General features: G+C 38.3%; 1 protein-coding gene across 2 annotated transcripts in view; it reads right to left on the reverse strand.

The window, feature by feature from the left end:
- SRPX (sushi repeat containing protein X-linked) overlaps positions 1 to 20,261 on the reverse strand; it is an 88,828-nt gene that overhangs the window by 48,036 nt on the left and 20,531 nt on the right. The window contains exon 2 of one of the 2 annotated variants that reach the window (XM_028523449.2): positions 546 to 605. The exons of the other annotated variant lie outside the window; for it this stretch is intronic. Coding sequence (XP_028379250.2) covers positions 546 to 605 — 60 coding nt within the window. The remainder of the gene's footprint in view (positions 1 to 545; positions 606 to 20,261) is intronic. 2 annotated transcript variants of the gene reach the window in all.

Genomic DNA, 20,261 nt, shown 5'->3' on the forward strand with positions numbered 1-20,261 from the left:
GGAATTCTTTACATTAGATTAAAGTTTCATGGGGCAACAGACTTTACTCATCATTTCAGGAGCCAAGCTGGACTCAGAAAGAGTACGATGAAATGAGCTTATGAAAATCAAGTTTTCTCAGTCCCCATTCATCTCACTACATTAGCAGCACTGGGCCCAGATTTGACCTTGGATAGTTTGCTCTGGATGATTATGGCTGTAATGTGCGAATCAGGCAGAACTCATAGCTTGATTTTCACTTTCATCAGCTAGAGCTTGGCTTTGCAGAAGTAATGACAGTAAAGAAACTTATGAGAATAAAATGACCACTGAGATACTGAAGGTCAGCACTTCAGAGATTTCCAAATGCTTTTTGTTTGCTTTCTTTAGTTTTCCTTTGTATTTGAAATTAATACGTATATTCATTTTAAATATGTCGTTTTGGACAAGTAATTAGAACTTAATTACATTGTTTGGTCACTTTATTATAATCTGCTATGCAGGGCAAAAAAGAAAGTTCTCCTGGCATCAGCAGGCTCTCATTAGCATATAAGCAAAGCATTCACCTTTATATCTAGGGTGTGAGTACCCGACTTCATCATCTTCTAGCGGTGAGTCTCCAGATCCTACAATAAAAAAGAACAGAAACTGCAGCAAGAAAAGCCACATGATATGGATGAATATTTTGAAGCACTGCTTTGGCACACTCCATGCAGGAAGGGCTATTAGAACGCAGAGCCAAGAGTAAAAGCTTCTATGGCCATTCATGAAAGGACAGGGGACCTCTCAGAGTGAACCTGGCTGGGTTGGGATGACTAGAGCCAATCAAAATGAGCCTCAAACTGTTTGGGAATCACCACGTGCCAAATGAAATTCCGGACTCGGCAAATTCACTCTGAGAAGATGCCAATGTATATGAATCTCATGCCAAGGGAGACACAGTGAAAGGTGTGTGACTCAGACACAGCCCACAGTTTCTCCAGCAGTCAAAGAACACCCAGCAGAACTGCATGTTTATGGTACCTGAAAATCAGTCCATCTTGTGAAGTGAATTTGAGTGGAGCATAAGGAGGCAAATCAAATGTCTTAGTGACAAAAGAAATACAAAGCTGCTTTGGTATATTTGTAGGAAATGAGGACCAAAATCGACAATCTAGATGTTTATTCAGAACCTCTCATCAAGGCATGGCTAAAGTAAAACTTCTTGATGAGTCTTGCTATCCTTGAAAACCACAGACTCAGTGAGAAGGTCTGTATTTAATAATTTTAAAATTTAAACTCATTTGGAAGTTGGAACTGAATCATTTTAAAAATATTAAATATTGAATTCCAGTAAATGGTAGATCTTTAATCTTTAAAATGGTATCAGGCCCCAAACTTCAAAATAGCAATCTTAAATCTAAACATCCTTCCTTCTAGACTTCCTAATCTGATACTGACTGTTGAGTTGGCACCATTGTGGCCACACATTTACCTACAGGGACCTACAACCCTAACAGACAGAGATGCTCTCTATTATGAGGTTATTCAAATCCCCATACAGAATAAGTGATTGAGTAATGGTCTCTACTCCACTTGTATTCTGGATGAGAGATAGTGAGTGTAGAAATTGAAAGTGGGGAGTTGATTAAGGCTGGGCCATGTCCATTTGGAAAAGACTCCAGTTATATGTTCTGCTTTGCCCCAGGTTTCTTTACCTGGTTTCTGGCTATTCAGACAGGTACAAAATTACACAAACTTTTCATTATTCCATACCAAAAAGTAAACATGAAAGCCTGTGATACTCTTTAGGAAAGCAATCTAGCAACATGAATCAAAAGCTTATGTTCAAACCCCTTGATCCAGTCATTCCATTTCTGGAAATCTATCCCAAGGAAATTATATTGAATATAGAAAAAAATTTACATACAAAGATTTCTTTGCAATGTCACTTATAATAGCAAAAGACTATAAAATGACCAAATGGCCAATGTTATGGTTAAATAAACAATAATGCATTCATTGGATATAATGAAATATAACCATTATAAAAATTATGTTTATAAAAATAATAGTGTGGAAAAAAGCTTTCTTATAACATTAAGTGAAAATGTACTCTAACAAAGTTATATAAATGGTGTGATTTATAACAATTTAAAGCAATCAAATTCAAAATAAATAATGCATAGAAAAGGGTCTATGGTAATTGGATGTTTTTCTGCTTCCTTCTCTTCTAAATTTTCTATTATAAATGCATTACTTTTGTAATGGAAACTAACATTTATTATGCATATAACTCAAAGAAGCTTAGTTCTCAAAATACCTTTTGAATATATTAGAAATGTTAAAGACTCTACTGCTTCTCCCCTTCCACCCTGCCCCATTTCTCTCCATAATCAGAGTTTAACTGGAATTCCACTAAGGGTTCTTGGATTCTCCAACTTCATATGTCACATTTGTAAGTGTTGGGAGATCTGTCTCATATTAAGAGTACTTTTCTCTTTCCCCAGCTCATCCTGGCCTCCATATAATCTACCTAGGCAGTAAGAAACTCTGCACTTATTCCTGGCTTTAAGTAAAGAAGACAACCATCACAGGTTAAATTCTCTAGGAACTAGCTTCTAAGGTGGAGTTCAGTGCACAGGAATCAACACCTGTGAAAGGAAGAAGATGGAAGAAGGTCTGGACAAGCAGAAGTGTTGAGCTCTGATTTCAGCCCAATGACAGCCTCTCATGTTGGGCAGAAATGACTGGACCTTTATACCCTTGCATCAATCAGCCATTCGATATGGCCCACCTTGGAAAGGACATGAACGTGGGCTAAACACTCCTAACAGCTGAGGCAATCTCTGACGGGGCTTATAGCTGACTGCCTGCAGTTAAGCCAACCAGTTTTTCCTTAAATGATGATCTAGTCAGTGCATCTCCATGACCATCACAACACTCACTCTTTCAGAAATAATTTGAGATGAGTATACTCATCAGAGGGGTCCCCCATACAGAAAGGAAAGGACTGAGACCTACTGAAGAGATGGGGGCACCTGAGGTGAACAGCCCAACTTTACTGGTACATCAGCATTCTAAGATGCAATTGTCACATATTGTTTATTATAGTGAAAATTAAAGCCTGACAATAGGGCAATGAATAAACAAATTATCTTATATCAACAAGCTATTTTATAGCCACTAATCAAGTTTGGAATAGGAAATGTATGTGAAACACAGCTAATCAAAAAAAAGCAGATACTGTAAACTATATACATGATGAAATATGTGTGTATATATACATATATGTACATATATATATACTTATACATATGTCAAATTTGGAATATGATGAGACTACTGATACCTGCTTTAGATGCAATTGTATAAGGATGAATGCCTGAAGCTATAGCAGCCATTTTACAACCATGAGGTAAGAAGTCTCAAGATTAAAAATTTTCAGCTGAAGATGGTACAGTGGAAGGATCAAAAGAACCTAAGGTCCATGATGACCTTATTGGGATAATAAATCAGTCTGAGACATCTTATCTCCATACTTCTTGTTAGATCAACAAATAATGTCCTTTCAACTGAAGCCACTGTGAGTAGTATTGTTGGTTACTTAAAGCTGAATCCATCCAAACTGGATGGATTTTTTTCATCCAAATTTTCCAAAAATGGATGGAAAATTTACTGCCTACTATTGATAGGAGATAAAAGTAAAAAAATTAGATATTATCCAGCCCCCTCCAAATTTCCAGTTTATATTCAGCCTAAACCCATACATCAATTTCTATAAAAAATGATGACCAGTCTACAAAATGGACAACCTGAAGGATACAATAATATCAAAGCCTGGCAACTTATTTTCAAGAGATTATACTTACTAAAGCTTACTAGAGCAGCAAAGGGGAAATATATTCATATATATTGAAGAAATATTTCCCACAGGGTGAAAGAAAGAAAAAGAAATAGAGAAAGAAAGAAAGAAACGAAGAAAGAAGGAAGGAAGGAAAGGGAGAGAGAAAGAAAAGAGAAAGAGATGAGGGGAGGTTTCCTAACAAAGTCTTCTTTGTTTACAAAAGGCCATCCCTTTAGAATTCTGGTTAACTGAGATTTTATTGTGACAACCATTAATCAGTGCTCATATGGTTTGGATCACCACTATTTGGAAAAAATGCTTCAGTGCTTCTTCCACACAAATACAAATTCCATGTGGGCTCAGAAATTAGAAACTTAGTGCCTGTAGGATTCTGTCCCTTAGCCATACCTGGAGCCAATTCCATTTATAATTCTGCTCTCCTTATAGAAACTTCATCAAATACAACAGATTTTCAAAGAAAGAGCCATTCTTTTCCCCAAAAATTTCAAAAAAGGGTTTTCCTGGCCTGCTGAATCCTACCTACCCTCTCATTCTGACTGTCCAGGTAGATAACAACATTGACACCAAACTCACTCATAAGAAATATCTATTAAATGTATTAGAATTACATCAGGAATTGTGATTTTTAGAAGGCTACTACAGTGCTCCTTCCAGTACCCTAAAGTTTTCTGACTGTAAGGTGTGGCATGGGTGGGGTGCAGAGCATTTGACACTAATGGAAAACACTGCCAATTTACTAAAACCATATGTTTCTTTACTGACTATGATACATTATCCAAATGTACAACTTTCTGGTTCTGTGTTATATTTTTAGCTCACAGGTTTGGGTTTATTTTTGTTATTCTGAAGACAGCTCTGCATTCTTAATGTTTTGTTGGATATCTTTGCTTTTCTCCATCATCATTATTCTGAATATAATTTTACTATCATTACAAGACATATTTGGCCTTCGCTGGTGTCATTCAATGGATTGAGCATCAGCCTGTAAACCAAAAAGTCGCTGGTTTGATTCCCAGTCAGGGCACATGCCTGGGTTGCAGGCCAGGTCCCTAGCTGGGAGTGTGGGAGAGGCAACCACACATTGATGTTTCTCTCCTTCTCTTTCTCCCTCCCTTCCCCTCTCTCTAAAGGTAAATACATAAAATCATTTTTAAAAGAAGCCATATTTAATAGTAAACAGCAGCATCAATTTTATATTATAAGTCCATGGGAAAATAAAATTCACTTTGCAGTGGAGATTCTTATCCCAAATTCCTGATCTCCTAGCAGGGGTGTCCAACTTTTTGGCATCTCTGGGCCACATTGGAAGAAGTGTTGTCTTGAGCCATACATTAAATACATTGTGACATGTAATGACAAAAATGTATCTCGTAATGTTTTAAGTAAATTTATGATTTTTGTGTTTGGCCACATTCACAGCCACCCTGGGCTGCATGCAGCCCCCAGGCACAGGTTGGACACCCTTGTTAGAGGATCAATGGAAGTGTTTTAGAGAGTCCAGGTACCCCTTGTAATTGGATATGCCTTTTGGTACATGAATATACTTCTTTGTGAAAAAAGCTGCTAACTTTCAGTAGATTTTAACAACGGTATGTGACCAAAAAGAATATTTAGTGAGGAAGTATGTGGTACCTGCTTGATATTTGACTTTTTAATTTGAGAGAGACAAATATATTTAAAACAAGGATAAATGCTTATCCTTTTATTGGATCTTCTTGGCTTTTTCTAGATTATTGCTGCCCAATAGAACTTGATGCAATGATGGACATTCTCTATATCTGTGCTGTCCAATAGGGTAACCACTAGTCACATTTAATAATTAGGCATGTGAAATATAGCTAGTGAAACTACAGAACTGAATACTTTTATTTTAGATAATTTTAATTAAATTAAATTTAAATAGCCATATGTGACTAGTTAGCTACCATATTAGACAGCATAGGTCTAGGTTTAAATTTAAAATAGTCTATGAAGTCAATCACGTGTCTAAATCGCTCAGTGGTGAGAACCATGTCTAATTTGTTTTGTATACCTAGCATATGATTCAGAATTGGTAGTCAATAAATGTTGGAAGAAAAGAAAAGAGGGAGTTCTGGTCAAGATGGAGGCATGTGTAGATATGCTTTGCCTCTTTACACAACCAAAAGAAGGAAACAACCAATTTAAAAAACAACAACCACCAGAACTGCCAGAAAATTAAAGAACTGTATGGAAGTCTGATAACCAAGGATTTAAAGAAGAAACATTCACCCAGATGGATCAGAGGGACAGAGACAGGCACCTGGGACAGAGAGGACACATGGCAACACAATGGCTCATGGACCAGGTGGTCCCATATTTGCATACAGATAAACTGGAAGAATAAATGGGGAGCAAGACAGACTGCATAACCTGATTCCAGTGTAGGGAAAATAGCACCTCAGAACCCCTAGCTGTAAAAATCCATGAGCTTGTGGCAGCAAGAGAAACTGACAGTCTTTTGAAAGTGGGCCAAGAACCAAGCAAGTGGCATTGGTCCCTCTCTGACCCCTCCCCCACAAACACTGCCACAATGCAGTGACCTGGGTTGCTCTGCCCTGGCGGATACCTAAGGTTCCGCCCCTTACAATGTAACAGATGTGTTGAGACAAAGAAATATGGCCCAAATGAAAGAACAGATCAAAACTTCAGAAAAAGAACCTAAGCAATGAGGAGATACCCAATCTATCAGATGCAGACTTCAAAACACTGGTAATGAGGGTGCTAACAGCAATAATTGAGTATAGTCACAAAATGAAGAAATGAAGGCTATGCAAAGTAAAATAAAGAAAAATATACAGGGAACCAATAGTGAAGGGAAGGAAATCGGGACTCAAATCAATGATTTGGAACAAAAGAAAGAAATAAACATTTGACTGGAACAGAATTAAGAAAGAATAATTCAAAAAAGTAAGGAGACACTTAGGAACCTCTGGAACAACTTTAAACATTCCAACATCTGAATCATAGGTGTGCCAGAAGGAGAAGAGGAAGAGCAAGAAATTGAAATCTTATTTGAAAAAATAATGAAAGACAATTTCCCCAAGCTTGTAAAGGAAATAGACATACAAGTCTAGGAAGCTCAGAGAATCCCAAACAAGTTGGACCTAAAGAGGAACACACCAAGACACATCATAATTAAGTTGCCCAAGATTAAAGATAAGGAGAGGATCTGAAAAGCGGCAAGAGAATAAGAGACAGTTACCTTCAAAGGAGTTCCCATAAGATTATCAGCTGATTTCTCAAAAGAAACGTTGCAGGCAAGAAGGGGCTGGAAAGAAGTATTTCAAGTCAAGAAAGGCAAAGACCTACATCCAAGATTACTCTATCCAGTAAAGCTATCATTTAGAATGGAAGGGCAGATAAAGTGCTTCTCAGATAAGGTCAAGTTTAAGGAGTTCATCATCACCAAGCCCTTATTATATGAAATGTTAAAGGGACTTATTAAGAAAAAGAAGATAAAAAATATGAACAGTACAATGGTAACAAACTCACAACTATCAACAACTGAACCTTTAAAAAATACAAAAAGAAAAACAAACTAAGCAAACAACTAGGACAGGAACAGAATGATAGAAATGGAGATTACATGGAGGGTTATTAGCAGGGATATTAGAGGGGGGAATGGGGGGAAAAGTACAGGGAATAAGAAGCATAAATGGTAGATACAAAATAGACAGGGGTAGGTTAAGAGTAGTACAGGAACGGAGAAACCAAAGAACTTATATGCACAACCCTCGGACATGAACTAAGGGAGCAGGGAATGCTGGAGGGAATGCAGGTACTGTGCAGAGGGGGAATAAAGGAGGAGAATAATAAAAAAAAGAATCTTCTTAAGTTTCTATTTTTTAATTTTTATTAACTTTTACAGAGAGAGGAAGGGAGAGAAAGAGAAACATTGATGTGAGAGAGAAACATCAATCAGTTGCCTCTGATACTTACCCTAACCAGAGACCAAACCTACAACCCAGGAATATGCCCCAACTGGAAGTTGAACCCACAACCTTTTGGTCTATGACAATCCAACCAAGCCACACCAGCCAGGGCTTAAGCTTTTTATGACACATAAATCAGGTGTCCTTATGCTCATACATCTGGAATGGTTTTACCCTACTCAGATAGCTTCAGCATATAAATTTGAACTGTGACAATACTGGAGAGACTTGGATGCTTAGAAAAAGGTATTTTGCACTATTGGAAGCCACAGGGCATTTATTTGTAGATACCAGATGATTTAGTCCTAGCAAATGGTTTGCCACAGGGGTTACACTGCAGTTTCAGTAAAGTGAAAAGTACATTTGGATGGTTTCTGAACAAAGATCAAATCCAAGCACTGCCAGGAAGACACAGTTTAAAGATGAAGCCAAGGATATGACTGTCAAATCCTCTGTTAAATCAAGGTGGTGCCTCAGAGTACCTTCAGTCACATAAAAGTTCCTTTAAAGAGATTAAGGGTGTCTTATAGATCCTCTCTATTAAACAACAGAGAAAAGTTTATGTCTATGAGATTTGTGAATATGGCTTTTGTCTAAAGGAGTGAAGTCCATGAAGATTCATAGAAGTCCCACAAACTTTGTAATGAGTTATAATATGCAAAATATTGCCAGCGTAACTAAGGGGGACAGAGACATTACAGAACAAGGAGAGACCTTTGAACTGGAATTCTACTGTCAGAAACAGACTCATAGAACTGCTTAGCTGTTACTACTTAGCTGTTAAATAGGTGTTACCTTTCATGAAAATTCTGTAGGATTTATGTTCCTGAAACTGTATGCTTGCTCAGCTTTTTCTTCTTCTCTCCCTTACGTATAGGTTTTCCCTGACAGCATTCCTTCAACAAGTCACAGGCTCCACTTCTAAAGAACCAAGACAGCTACTGAATCTCCCTAAAACTCAAATACTCCAATAATGCCTCATACGGTTGCCATAAAAGATAAATGGCATTTTGTATGTTTTAAAGTATTTTATTAAAATAATTACTACTGTCCTTGGTTTTCCACCAGGAAAAGCCACATACTCAATCTTCTCTAGTAAAATAAACTGCTGTCAAGTCTAGTCTATGAACTCAGATGATCGGATGATACAATTTGCTTTAGGGAAAAGTGACTTTCAGGCTCAGGCTATTACCATAGTTTATCCTTTGAGGCAGGAAAACCACTGTGGTTCCCTATATGCCTCGGGACCTAAAGATTTTTATAAAATGGGAGCCTATAGAAAGTTATTTCATTGCTGTGAAGTATTACTATTGAGTCTTCAGCAGCAATTTTTGTGGCTCTTGCTAACACATATGAGTGTTCAAACATTCGGAGGGGCCTCAAGGAAGGGTGAAGAGAGGGTAGAGTGGTAACCTTTCTCTCCTCCATGGGCTTCATAGCTAGAAAGTTCTACTATATGGGTAGGATCATTGAAGAAGCCCAGGAGTGAGTCCCACATGCCTGATTTGCATGCATGACCTGCTCTATTATGTCTTGACAAAGTTTTCATCCAGAGGAGAGACATCCAGGAGTTGTGTGTAAGTGTGTGTGTTTGAAAGAGTGGAGCAGAGAAGATAATTTAGCATTTCAAGAGCATCAACTTCAACTCCGAGACACAGGCCCAGAGCAAGTATGCAGAAAGCCAGAGACTATAAATAAGGCACTCTTTCTTGGAAGCCTTACTACTCTAAATTAGTGGCAGACTAACAGATAAAAGCTTAAGGGTAGGAAAAGGGAGGAGGTGGTACACAGAGAAGATGCCATTTCAAATGGAAAAAAGAGAACCCAGAATGCTAAACCTTTTGCTAATTGTGGGGGATAGATCGAAGGAAATGTTTATTACCAGAGTTGTTCTTCAGAGAGAATAATCACCAAAATGTTCAGATCAGACAAGTTTACAGTACATTTCAGACATCCACCTCACCATACCCCCGATTCCCCTTCTCCATCATGATCCCATGCCCCTCACATGTACAAACAATCAACTAGAGTACTGTGTTTCAAACTTTTCACTTAATGCAATGGGTCATAAGTAGTATTTTTGTAGTAAAGTAGGATAGAATAAAAAATGTCAGAGTTCATTATACATATTAAAGATAAATGCTATGGGTCTCAGTAAAAATATTTTGAAAACCTATAGGTAATAGTCTTGTCTAGATAATTATTTCTTTTCTCAAAATGAAGATATCTGACTATCTAAGAAAGGCTTCTGGGGGTAGTGGTAGAAGCCTTTGTTTTGTTCAGAACATGGACAGACATTCTAGCTCATGAAATGTTAAGCAAGGACCGAGTTTCCCAAACCGTTCATGGCCATCCTCTCTGCAAGGATGCAATTGAAAGAGCCTTTAGATTAAGTTCCAGGTTCTCCACTAACTATGTGATATTGACTAGGGAAGCCACTTTCCTTTCCTGAGCTTCAGTTTGCTCATCTGTAAAAGGGAGTGAGAGTAGTGGGAAGAACAGTGCATGTTTTCAAATCACGTTCCTTCAGAACATTCCCCCACCTTCAACCTCTAGTTGGAATTGTATTCATGCAAATCAACTTGTCTCCCTCCTCCTTCAACTAGTAATAAACAATTAGCATGGCACATCACTGTAAACCTCACTAGCTTCTTACAATTTCATTGCTTCTTTAAGTCCTCAGTGCAACACCATCAGATAGGTAACAGCCAGGGACTAGAACGTAAACTGGGGAGGACAGTGACTCTTTGATGCCTTGGTCATGACTGCACTCTCAGGTCAGAGAATGAAGTGAATTATCAGTTACAAGATGAACAAGGATTGAACTGTTCTGACCATAAATCCTATGTAATTTCACAGCTACCTGTTTGTCTTCATGCCTTTGTGCAACCAACCTGAAAAGCCCTTCCCTTCCTCCTAGTCCCATTTCTGTTTTAAAAGTTATTTCCACGCTGGCTGGCATAGCTCAGTGGATTGAGCGTGGGCTGCAAACCAAAGCATCGCAGGTTCGATTCCCAGCCAGGGCACATGCCTGGGTTGCAGGCCACGTCCCCAGTGGGGGCCACGTGAGAGGCAACCACACACTGATGTTTCTCTCTCTCTCTTTCTCCCTCCCTTCCGTTCTCTCTAAAAATAAATGAATAAAATCTTTAAAAATAAAAAAATAAAAAAGTTATTTCCAAGCCTAGCTCCTCTAGATTAGCTTTTCTAATCTTGAAACTGTTCACATTGAAATTCTCTGTTCACATGTTTGAATTAGCACTCATCTTATACTGCTTTGGATTTTGAGAAGTCATTTCAGGTGTGTATGATGTTCTATATTCCCAACTAGACATCAAACTCCTCAGGGACAATAGTTGGGTTTTGTTTCCACTTACTTCCCCAGTGAAACTAATGAGGCATTCCTCCACTGGGCATCCCTCAAAAGTGTTCTTCCCCTCAAAACTTGAGTCTACACATTACTGATCTGTTGGAGCAGTTCCGCCAGTGTCAAAATGAGACACCCATCTCCCTTAGTGAAAGTTGTACTTACAGAAACAGATACTGTATTTAAGATTCAAAAAAGCTGCCCAAATAAATATGCAACTGGTATATAGTTCATGGCAGTAAACCAGTGGTATAATTTAAAAAATTCTGGCCCATTATGGCAAAACTGAGAATAACAGGATTTAAGAAAGAGAGATACTTAGAAAATAAAATTGCAACAGTGTGTACTGAGAATGGTAGGAGAGAGAGAGAGAGAGAGAGAGAGAGAGAGAGCGAGCAGAGACTGAGAAAAAAAAACACTTCCAAAATACAGCCCTTACATGAACATCATGAGACTGTAAGTGGCAGGCTGCAGACTACTCAGTTGAAACTTGAGGCTTCATCCTTCTGGAACATTCTCTGATTTCCTGACAGAGGATAGAACATCAGCACCCAAGGATGAAAACTTAAAACTTCAACTGAAGCTTTTCATGAAGGATTTATTTGGCCAGCTTTGCCTGTGATAGGAGGCAAAATGGTTTTGCTTCTCTCTTTGATTTTGAAAGCATCCATTTTCCATTCAGTGCCCTTGAAGTGACAGTCACCCACTGGCTACTGTCCATTATTATAATCTTCACTGGAAGAATCAAGTTCTGGGGAAAGAAGAACATGGAACTGAACTTATGGCAATTATGATTTTGAAAATGATAATCTGCAGGCCTTGTGCAATACCTGTTATGAAAAGCTAAACCCCAATACACAGTGCCCGGTGCTACTGCTTTCTAGGTTTGATGGACATCTACTGTGTTCTTCTAAGTGAAACAGGACCCCTTCTTTTAGATAATATTTCCCATGTCACCCATGTGGTTCTAGTGGAGGTGGCTTTATCCTATCCCCTGGCCATAGGATATGATCACAAGGGCCAAGCTGAGACAATCAGATCCTTCAGAGCATTTTTCTCTGGTGGTAAAATAAGGAAGATGTGAGCCCTATAGTTAAAAATGACAAAGGTTAAGTCTCACAGAGAATACTAATCCAAGATAATGAAATCATCAGAGAAAAGCAGAGACAAAACAGAGAAAAAGGAAGAGAAAGAGAGATCCCACCATATTTGAGCCCTTGGGCAGACCATCATACCTCTGCCCTTACATAAAATAATAAAATCTCCCTTTCGCCAAAGCTACTGCAAGATGGGTTCCTGTCCTTTGCCATCAAGAGTTCTAACAAGTGGTAGGCCATCAATTAACTTTCGAATGAAATGAATTACCAAAACATACGGCAAAAGTTATTTGTAACACAAACTTGGCTTTCCTTTGGGAGCCATATTATAAATGATAATCCCATCCCCTGAAGAGTCTACACAAGCTGTTTTAAGTCATACTGTAGTGGAACTCTAACTATGTTTGGAGGTAACTCAATACCCACTAAAAGGGGAGGATGTTTACCCCTCTGTAGTTTCTGCTACATCCCACATCTACTGCTCCCCACCCCTATCCTGGAACATAGCACTCAGGTTCATTCTATTTACAGTACAATCATCCTGGTAGTATTGATCTGTAGACCCAGAGTCTAACAAAGAGGTTTATATGGATTTGGATATTTATGTGCATGTTCTGGTTTCTCTTACTGAGAGGCCTCTAGTCCAAGAACTCAGAGCTTAGAAATTCCAGATGCAAACACAAATTACCATTTTAACGTCTTGGCTGCTCTCAAGGATGCTGCAACTTGTCAATATAGGAGCCTACAGGGATGTTGGCCCCTTCCCAGACCATTACTGGAGAAGGGCCTGCAGTGACAACTTTCTTTTTTCTTTCCTCCAGCACCTCAAGTCATCGGTTAGCCCCAGGGTCAAGGCAAGACTGTTTGTAGGGAGGGTACTGGTAGAACTGGTAAAATCCCCATATTCAGAAACCCTGGGATAAGGCCAGTTCTCAGAAACCATGGGTGACTGAAGAAGAAAGTTTACACCTTTAAGGGAACTTTGCCAAAGCCATGTCTTTCTGAGCAATTTTCCAGCACCTTGCTGAGTAGATACAAGCCCAGGATGAGAAGGAAGCAGCCAAATAAAAGGTAAATTAAATGAAGTCACAGTGATTCCTCCAACCTTTCACCACACAGGAGGAACTCTGTGCAGCAGCACCTTATTCAGCTTTATTGGCTACAGCAGACACAAGTGAGTCCTAAGGCAGGTGTTTGTGGCTTGTAAAGGGAAAGAAGGGCCTACTATTCAGTGAACAGACACTATCCCAGTCATTGCCTATCCCAGGCTTGCTTATTTGTATAGAGTATTTCATGTAATCAATGTATTCACATGGCGCCTATCCAAAAGTAAGGAAAAATGCAAACACATTACTTTGCATCCCTTGCAAAAGTTGTCAATAACTGTTCTGTTGGTATTGGTCTTTGAAAGTTTTTCTAAATGTATGATAGTCATGTCATACTCAAATTCCACACAGCAAAATCAAATAGGATGTGGGATCTTTCTCACCATAAAGGATGCATCTGGAAAGTAAGGCATGGGCATTAAAGCATGAATGCTGATGTCTCCTAGAACTGTCACTCTTCAGTGAAATGCTGAGCAAGAAATTGCAAATGAAAAATTAAGGCAGGCAGTAAATGGAAAACATCCTAGGCAGGATTTTCATCTCCTCCCTTGGTAAGTACACACAAAAATTCATGAAAAATCTTGAACAAGTGATGGAGTTGCCTTCTACACTGAGCATTTTCTAGTTTGTGAATCTGAGGGAGGGTAGTTGGAGGGGGTATGAGTATCCTTCCACTCATCAAATTAACCAATAGCTCTGGTCCAAGCCAATGAAATACATTAAAAAGTAGTGATAGGTTAGAAAGGGAATCAATTTTAAAGTCAAGTGATTACAACTCTATTTCAGGCAGCATGGGAGACATTTAGCCTAACCATGCTCATACAAAAATCAATTAAAACTTTTGGATGATTTTTTTTTTTAATTTTGAAATCCACTTTGAATTTGCAATTAAGTGAGGACTATTCAGAGGCCAAAACTTCTGCAAAATGGGAACCTGGTCAGGAGATATCAAGGTTCACCTTTCATTCTGAGGACAACTGCCCAAACCAAGCTTTGATATCCATGGACTCATTGAAGACTCAAGTACAGAAGACAAACTCCAGGGACCATTCAAGAGTGGCAGTTTCAGAGAGGACCTCCCACCTTTCTTCAACCCCACATAGAGCTATTACACCAAAGAGCTGCACATTCAGTATAAAGAATGAACTAAAAAAAATCCACCCCATGTGCCAGCACTGTGAAGAAAAAATTTTGTCTTATTGCTTAGCACAAAGTGGAAGATGAAAATACCCTCCTATGAGAATTCATAACCACATTATTATTGCTATTATATTATTACTAAAAATCTCATTAGTACAATAATAATAATTAAAACCATAGAGATAACAGTTTCACAAACAGTCTGCCCAAAATGTAGAAGTCTAACAAGATCAAATGTTGACAAGGATATTTAGCAGTGGAGACACACATTGGTGGAAAAAGGTTAAACTGGTACAACGTCTTTAGTAAATAATTTCGCATTACTGAGCAATGGCAAAGTTATACATGAACTGTGATCCAGAAATTCCACTCCTAGGTATTTATTCTAGAGAAATTCCTGCACATTGTTTCGGAGAAATGGACAAGGATCCTTAACAACACTGTTCATAATAACATAAACCTAGCAACAATCCAAATGCACATCAAGAGTAGCATGAATAAACTATGGCATATTTATACAATGGGATTCTATAGAGTAATGTGAATAACCAAACTATAACCACACCCAAAAATATCAACAAATCTCAAGAATCTAATGTTGAATGAGAAAAGTAAGTTGCAGAAGAATATGGTCAGTATGAGTGCATTTATACAAAGATCACATGTATGCAAATGTAAATAATGTACTGTTAGACATATAAACATATTCAGAAATACTATAAAGAAAGTCAGAGGAATAATAAACTGAAAGTGAGGATATTTCTTACCTCTGAGGAAATAGAAGGGATGGAATCCAGCAGGGGCATAGCAAGCAAGGACTTCAAGGTAATTCATATACATATTTGGCAATGTTCTTTTTATTAAACTGGCTAGTAAGAACAAAAGTATTTGCTGCTTTTTGAATTAGTTTATCCATATTATATAAATATTCTTTTGTTTTACTCAATGTTTAATTATTTTTTTTCTTTTTTATAATCATTTTTATTTTAATTGTTGTTCAAGTAAAGTTTTTTGCCTTTTACTGTAATTAAATTTGTTTTCAACCACAGCAATTACATTTCACGCAAAAAGTTTGTTAAGTTGGTTTCTCATTTGTTTGCAATTATAAGAACTTGTTTATCCTAGAAGTTCTTAAGAATGACTATTTGGGCCCCTACTAATAGGCATGTTTTGCCAATAAAATTTGAGAGTTTTAGATCTGGAAATGTTCTCAAGAGATAATATGATGCAGACACCTGCTTCAAAGACTGAGAGTGTCCCAATGAAAACTTGAAGTCTGGAGACAAAGCCATCCCAGCCTACTCTTAAGCAGCTCTTAATATTTTATCTCTGGGATGGCCTCAATTTCTTTTTTCTTAAAGTCCACTTAAAACCTTTCTTGCTTTAGTGTGTATGCCTATATCCTACTGGTTGCCACTACCAATGTTCAGGAGAAACTTTCTGTGTGGGTCAGATAAACTTGGGAAAGGGTTGATGAGACTCTATCAAGCTGGACAGAGAAGGCTACTTGGGGCTCAGGAAACAAAATTTGGTCAAATGGAAGCAAGGCCTACTCCATGAAGTCATCCAAACAGACACTAGAAATTCCCATCTCTGGGATGGAAAGTTGGGATTCTGAATGTAGACTGCCTAGGGGAAAAAATCCACGAAGTGCCGCATAATGAGAAGCAATTTGAAGTCCGAGGAAGAACCAAAAGAGGAAGGCTTACAAATTAAATCCATAAAATGTATTTTCCCAAACAGGTTAGAAAAACTTTAAAAGATCAGTAAAAGACCAGAAATAGACAGTCTTATATATTGCTTACAGATGTGCAATTGGGAAGACTCTGGAAAGCAAACTGGCAATATGCATGAAAATCCTTAGAAATACACGTGCATCTTGAGCCAGACACTACCAGAATTCATCCTAAGGAAACAATGACAGAAATGTGAATTAATAAGGATGTTTGTTGTAATGATGTTCATATTAACCAAAAGTTTAAAATAGTCTAATGTCCATTAAGAGGGGACTAGTTAAATAAATTGTGATATAGCTATTATCAGTGATGATATAAATAGTAATGAAATGATGATATGCAGACTAAAGCAGGAAGGTGCTAATGTCTATAAGTTTGAAATGTATTTAAAAAATAGATGTATCGATGGATGGATAGAGGGATAGATATGTAATGAAGCATGTATAAATATTAATTGTAGGATTAAGTTGGTACATATGATTGTTTAGCAGAAAAATTATTTCAACTTGTCAGTGCATTTGAAATTTTGCCAACATCTCACTTGCCAAAATATTAATTAGATAGCAAATATGTCCACCACAGATTTAAAGTTAAAATTACAAAAAAGCAGATCGCCCAAAATTAGATGGAAAATAACAGTGTTTTCAGTATGTGAATGTTTATATAGACTAGAGCATAGAAAGATAAACAGCAATATTAAGTCATCATATTTGGATGGTAGGTTATTTTCCTTTTTCATTTCAGATTTTTTTCAATGGCCTCGTGTTACTTTCCCAATTATTTAATAAAGTTATTTTGAAAAAAAATAGAGACAAAAACTAGAGTATCAAGAATGAAAAGCAGAAAAGGGGTGATTTGACAGTGGGGTAGAGAGCTTAAGCTCAAAGCCCAGGCAGGTTGTGCTGCCACTGCTGCTGCTGCTGTGTATGCAGGCTTTCAGGACCCCAGCCCTAAATGCAGTCATGCCTTCTATGAAATCTGACAACTTCTGAGATTGTCTGCTACTCTCACAGCCATATGGGAGAACTGCTGACTGAGTTAGTGGCATGACTGGGGCAACATCTTGTTCATCCCGTCATGTTACAAACTGCCCAGGTCCCACATAGTTTAATATAAATGAGGAGTTTCAAAGTGACAAGAAGATAAAGATGAATTTTATACTACTTGAGAAGCTGTGCAAATGTTTAAACAGACTAAAACTAGAATGTCTCAACTCCTGCGTGCTTCTGTCACCTCCATGAGATAAACTATCATCAGATGAGAAAAAGCCACACATTAGGAAGAGGGGCTTGAAACAAGAGTGGTGAGTTCTCAGCTGACTGCTTTATCTGAGTTCGAATTTCCAGATTCAGGGAAACTGGCTCTTAGAGTCTGCAAGAATGTAGCAGGCAGACCGCAGAATTATACCTCATAATCACTGAAAAGCTACAGGAAACAAAAGAAGTGTCAAAGACTAAGGATGGACAAGTTTTACACGGGTAAAAATATGGAGTATAGATCTTGGACATGAGAAACTTCAGTTCTATCCTAAGCTTTATTGTAGAACATATTTAAACAGAAAAAGAAGAATTATTTTAAATGGTGATAATTTGGGATCAGCATTGGTTTAAAAAGAACAACTGGGGCCAAATTAATCTCATTTCCTTGGTTTAGTCAAAAGAATGCATCCTCTGACACAGCTTGTTTGCATAAAGGGCTATATACCTTCATCTGATACCCCTTTAAAAGTTTGTAAATATCCTAAAGAAATATCGATTTATATATGGTATTTGCAAAAGCAGTGACTTTTTAACTTTTTTTTAATCACAACCCACAGTAAGAAAAAATTGCATCTTTTGGCTCAGTAGGCGCATACATCTACATGAGTGAGAAATAAGTTTCACAGAACAGGACTTAAGGTGTGATGTCCTCTCACATTTTCTATTCTACTCCATTGCAGTTTTGAAAAAGTCCTGGTCATGACCTACTAAATGGATTTCACAACTGATTCATGGGTAACACTCTCTCAGGAGTTGGGCTGTGGGGTGTGTGTAGTTGTAGGAGTAAAAGAACTAAGAAATTTGAAGAAGATACAAACCTGGAGAGAACAGTTTAGTTTTGTTCCTTCTAAAGCAGACCCTGAGATGAGGGCTTGGGTACAGGTAAGTCATTTGTGAGGTGATACTGGGAAGCATAGTGAGAAAGTAAAGGAAGTGAGAAAGGAAAAACAGAAAAGTCCAAAAAGCTGTGCTAACAAGCAGACTACTTCTGGGGGCAACCAGGACTTCTTCACACTGAAGAAGCTCTGGGGAACATGGAAGCCCAGGTATTTACCCACTGATTCCTGCCCCTTCTTAGCTGAGGGCCCCAGGGGTGTTATGTCTTACTGATCCAGAACTTCCTGCTGAGCAAGCTCCCACAGCACTGGAGAAATCCTGCAGGCAAAACCTTTCAGACACAGGGACATCTGAGGTGAAAAGCCATCAGCATGAGGAGGAACTGTACACCTCAATGCAGGAGAACATGTAGGTGACTGAGGGAAGATGGGGCAGGGCAGCAACAGGGTGGCTACAAATGGGCAGGAATCACAGACGGAATCATCAGAGGCAGTGGCTGGTTAGAAATCTACAAGGAGGGGTTTAATAGAGATTATAAATGTGAATTGTTTTTTTAAGATTTATTTTATTTTATTTTTAGGCAGAGGAGAAGGGAGGGAGAAATGGAGAGAAACAATGATTGCCTCTCGTGTATTCCCTACTGGGGACCTGGCCCATAACCCAGGCATGTGTCCTGACTGGGAATCAAACTAGTCACCTTTTGGTTCGCAGGCTGGCACTCAATCCACTTAGCGACACCAGTCAGGGCTATAAACATGAATTCTTGTACTTCTCTTCCTACATGAAGCTGTACAAACACAGTATGGATGAACCTGCCCTGGCAGACTTGGGAGACAGTAGTCAGGCAGTTGCCCACATTGTGAGCTGGCAGGTGAAGTGCCTTCTAAAGAGAGGAAAGCAACAGTGACAAGCAAGAGGACAGAGGCTAAACCACAGAAGACTAATATCCTGAACCAGCCAGACTGTGAGAACCACCAGGCTATTAAGGCCAATTCTTGGGGCCACACTTTGAGAGTGACACAGACATGCTGAAAGATGCTAAAAAGTTAAAAAAAAGTGACCAACATGGGCTAGCTTTGATAACAAGTAAATAAGTAAACAAATAACTAAAAAGTTCATTGAATAGTGAGGAAACTTCAGATTTATACTCTGAAGAAAATTAGACTTTAGGGATATAGAATCCCTATGCTCTGATTTCTCATGGATGAGAGACTTGCTCTGTATACCATAATTCAAGTGAAAAATAGGGACAATATCTGGAAGTTATCCAGAGACTGGTCTCAGCCCAACATGAGGCAGGATTTTTCTAAGGCTCTGAGACCATCTTGAGATACCATCAAAGCTCCCCAAGCCTGGAAGTGTTCCCACAAGGCTAATGGATGCTGGCAGGGGAAGTTAGATTGGGGCTTTTTCCACTGAGGAGTAAGGTGAAATTTTAAGGTCCTTTGCAAGGTTAAGGTTCTGTGAAATTATAATACCAAATAATGACTCACACACAGACCCAAGATTAACTTTTAGGTCACTGAAAGTCAATATTTCAGTGACATAAAATATTTCAGAGGAGGAAGGGATGGAAAAAGACTCAAACTAAGACAGAGATAAAAAGGCAGAGTGATGAACACCTACAGAAGATAATTTCATCAGCCCAGGGGGTTGAAGGAAGTGCAATCCACTATTGGTTACAAACTTGGGCTCATGCCTCTTCCCTAATGCAAAAGAAAGGTGGGAAAGGTAGAGAAGAAGAAGCCTTAAAGAATAATCATTTCATATGTCTCAGATTCAATGTAAAAAGAGAGAAATACAAAAGGTCTTGGTGTTGCCATTTAGAAAGTAAGCTATAGACACACACATATATTGTTGGAGACTTAGAGGACAGACATGCAGAAGAACTATAAATCCAGATGTGCCCTGGCACGTTAGAAACATGCACAGTAAATATT

Source organism: Phyllostomus discolor, chromosome X (genome assembly GCF_004126475.2).
Source record: "Phyllostomus discolor isolate MPI-MPIP mPhyDis1 chromosome X, mPhyDis1.pri.v3, whole genome shotgun sequence".
NCBI lineage: Eukaryota > Metazoa > Chordata > Mammalia > Chiroptera > Phyllostomidae > Phyllostomus > Phyllostomus discolor.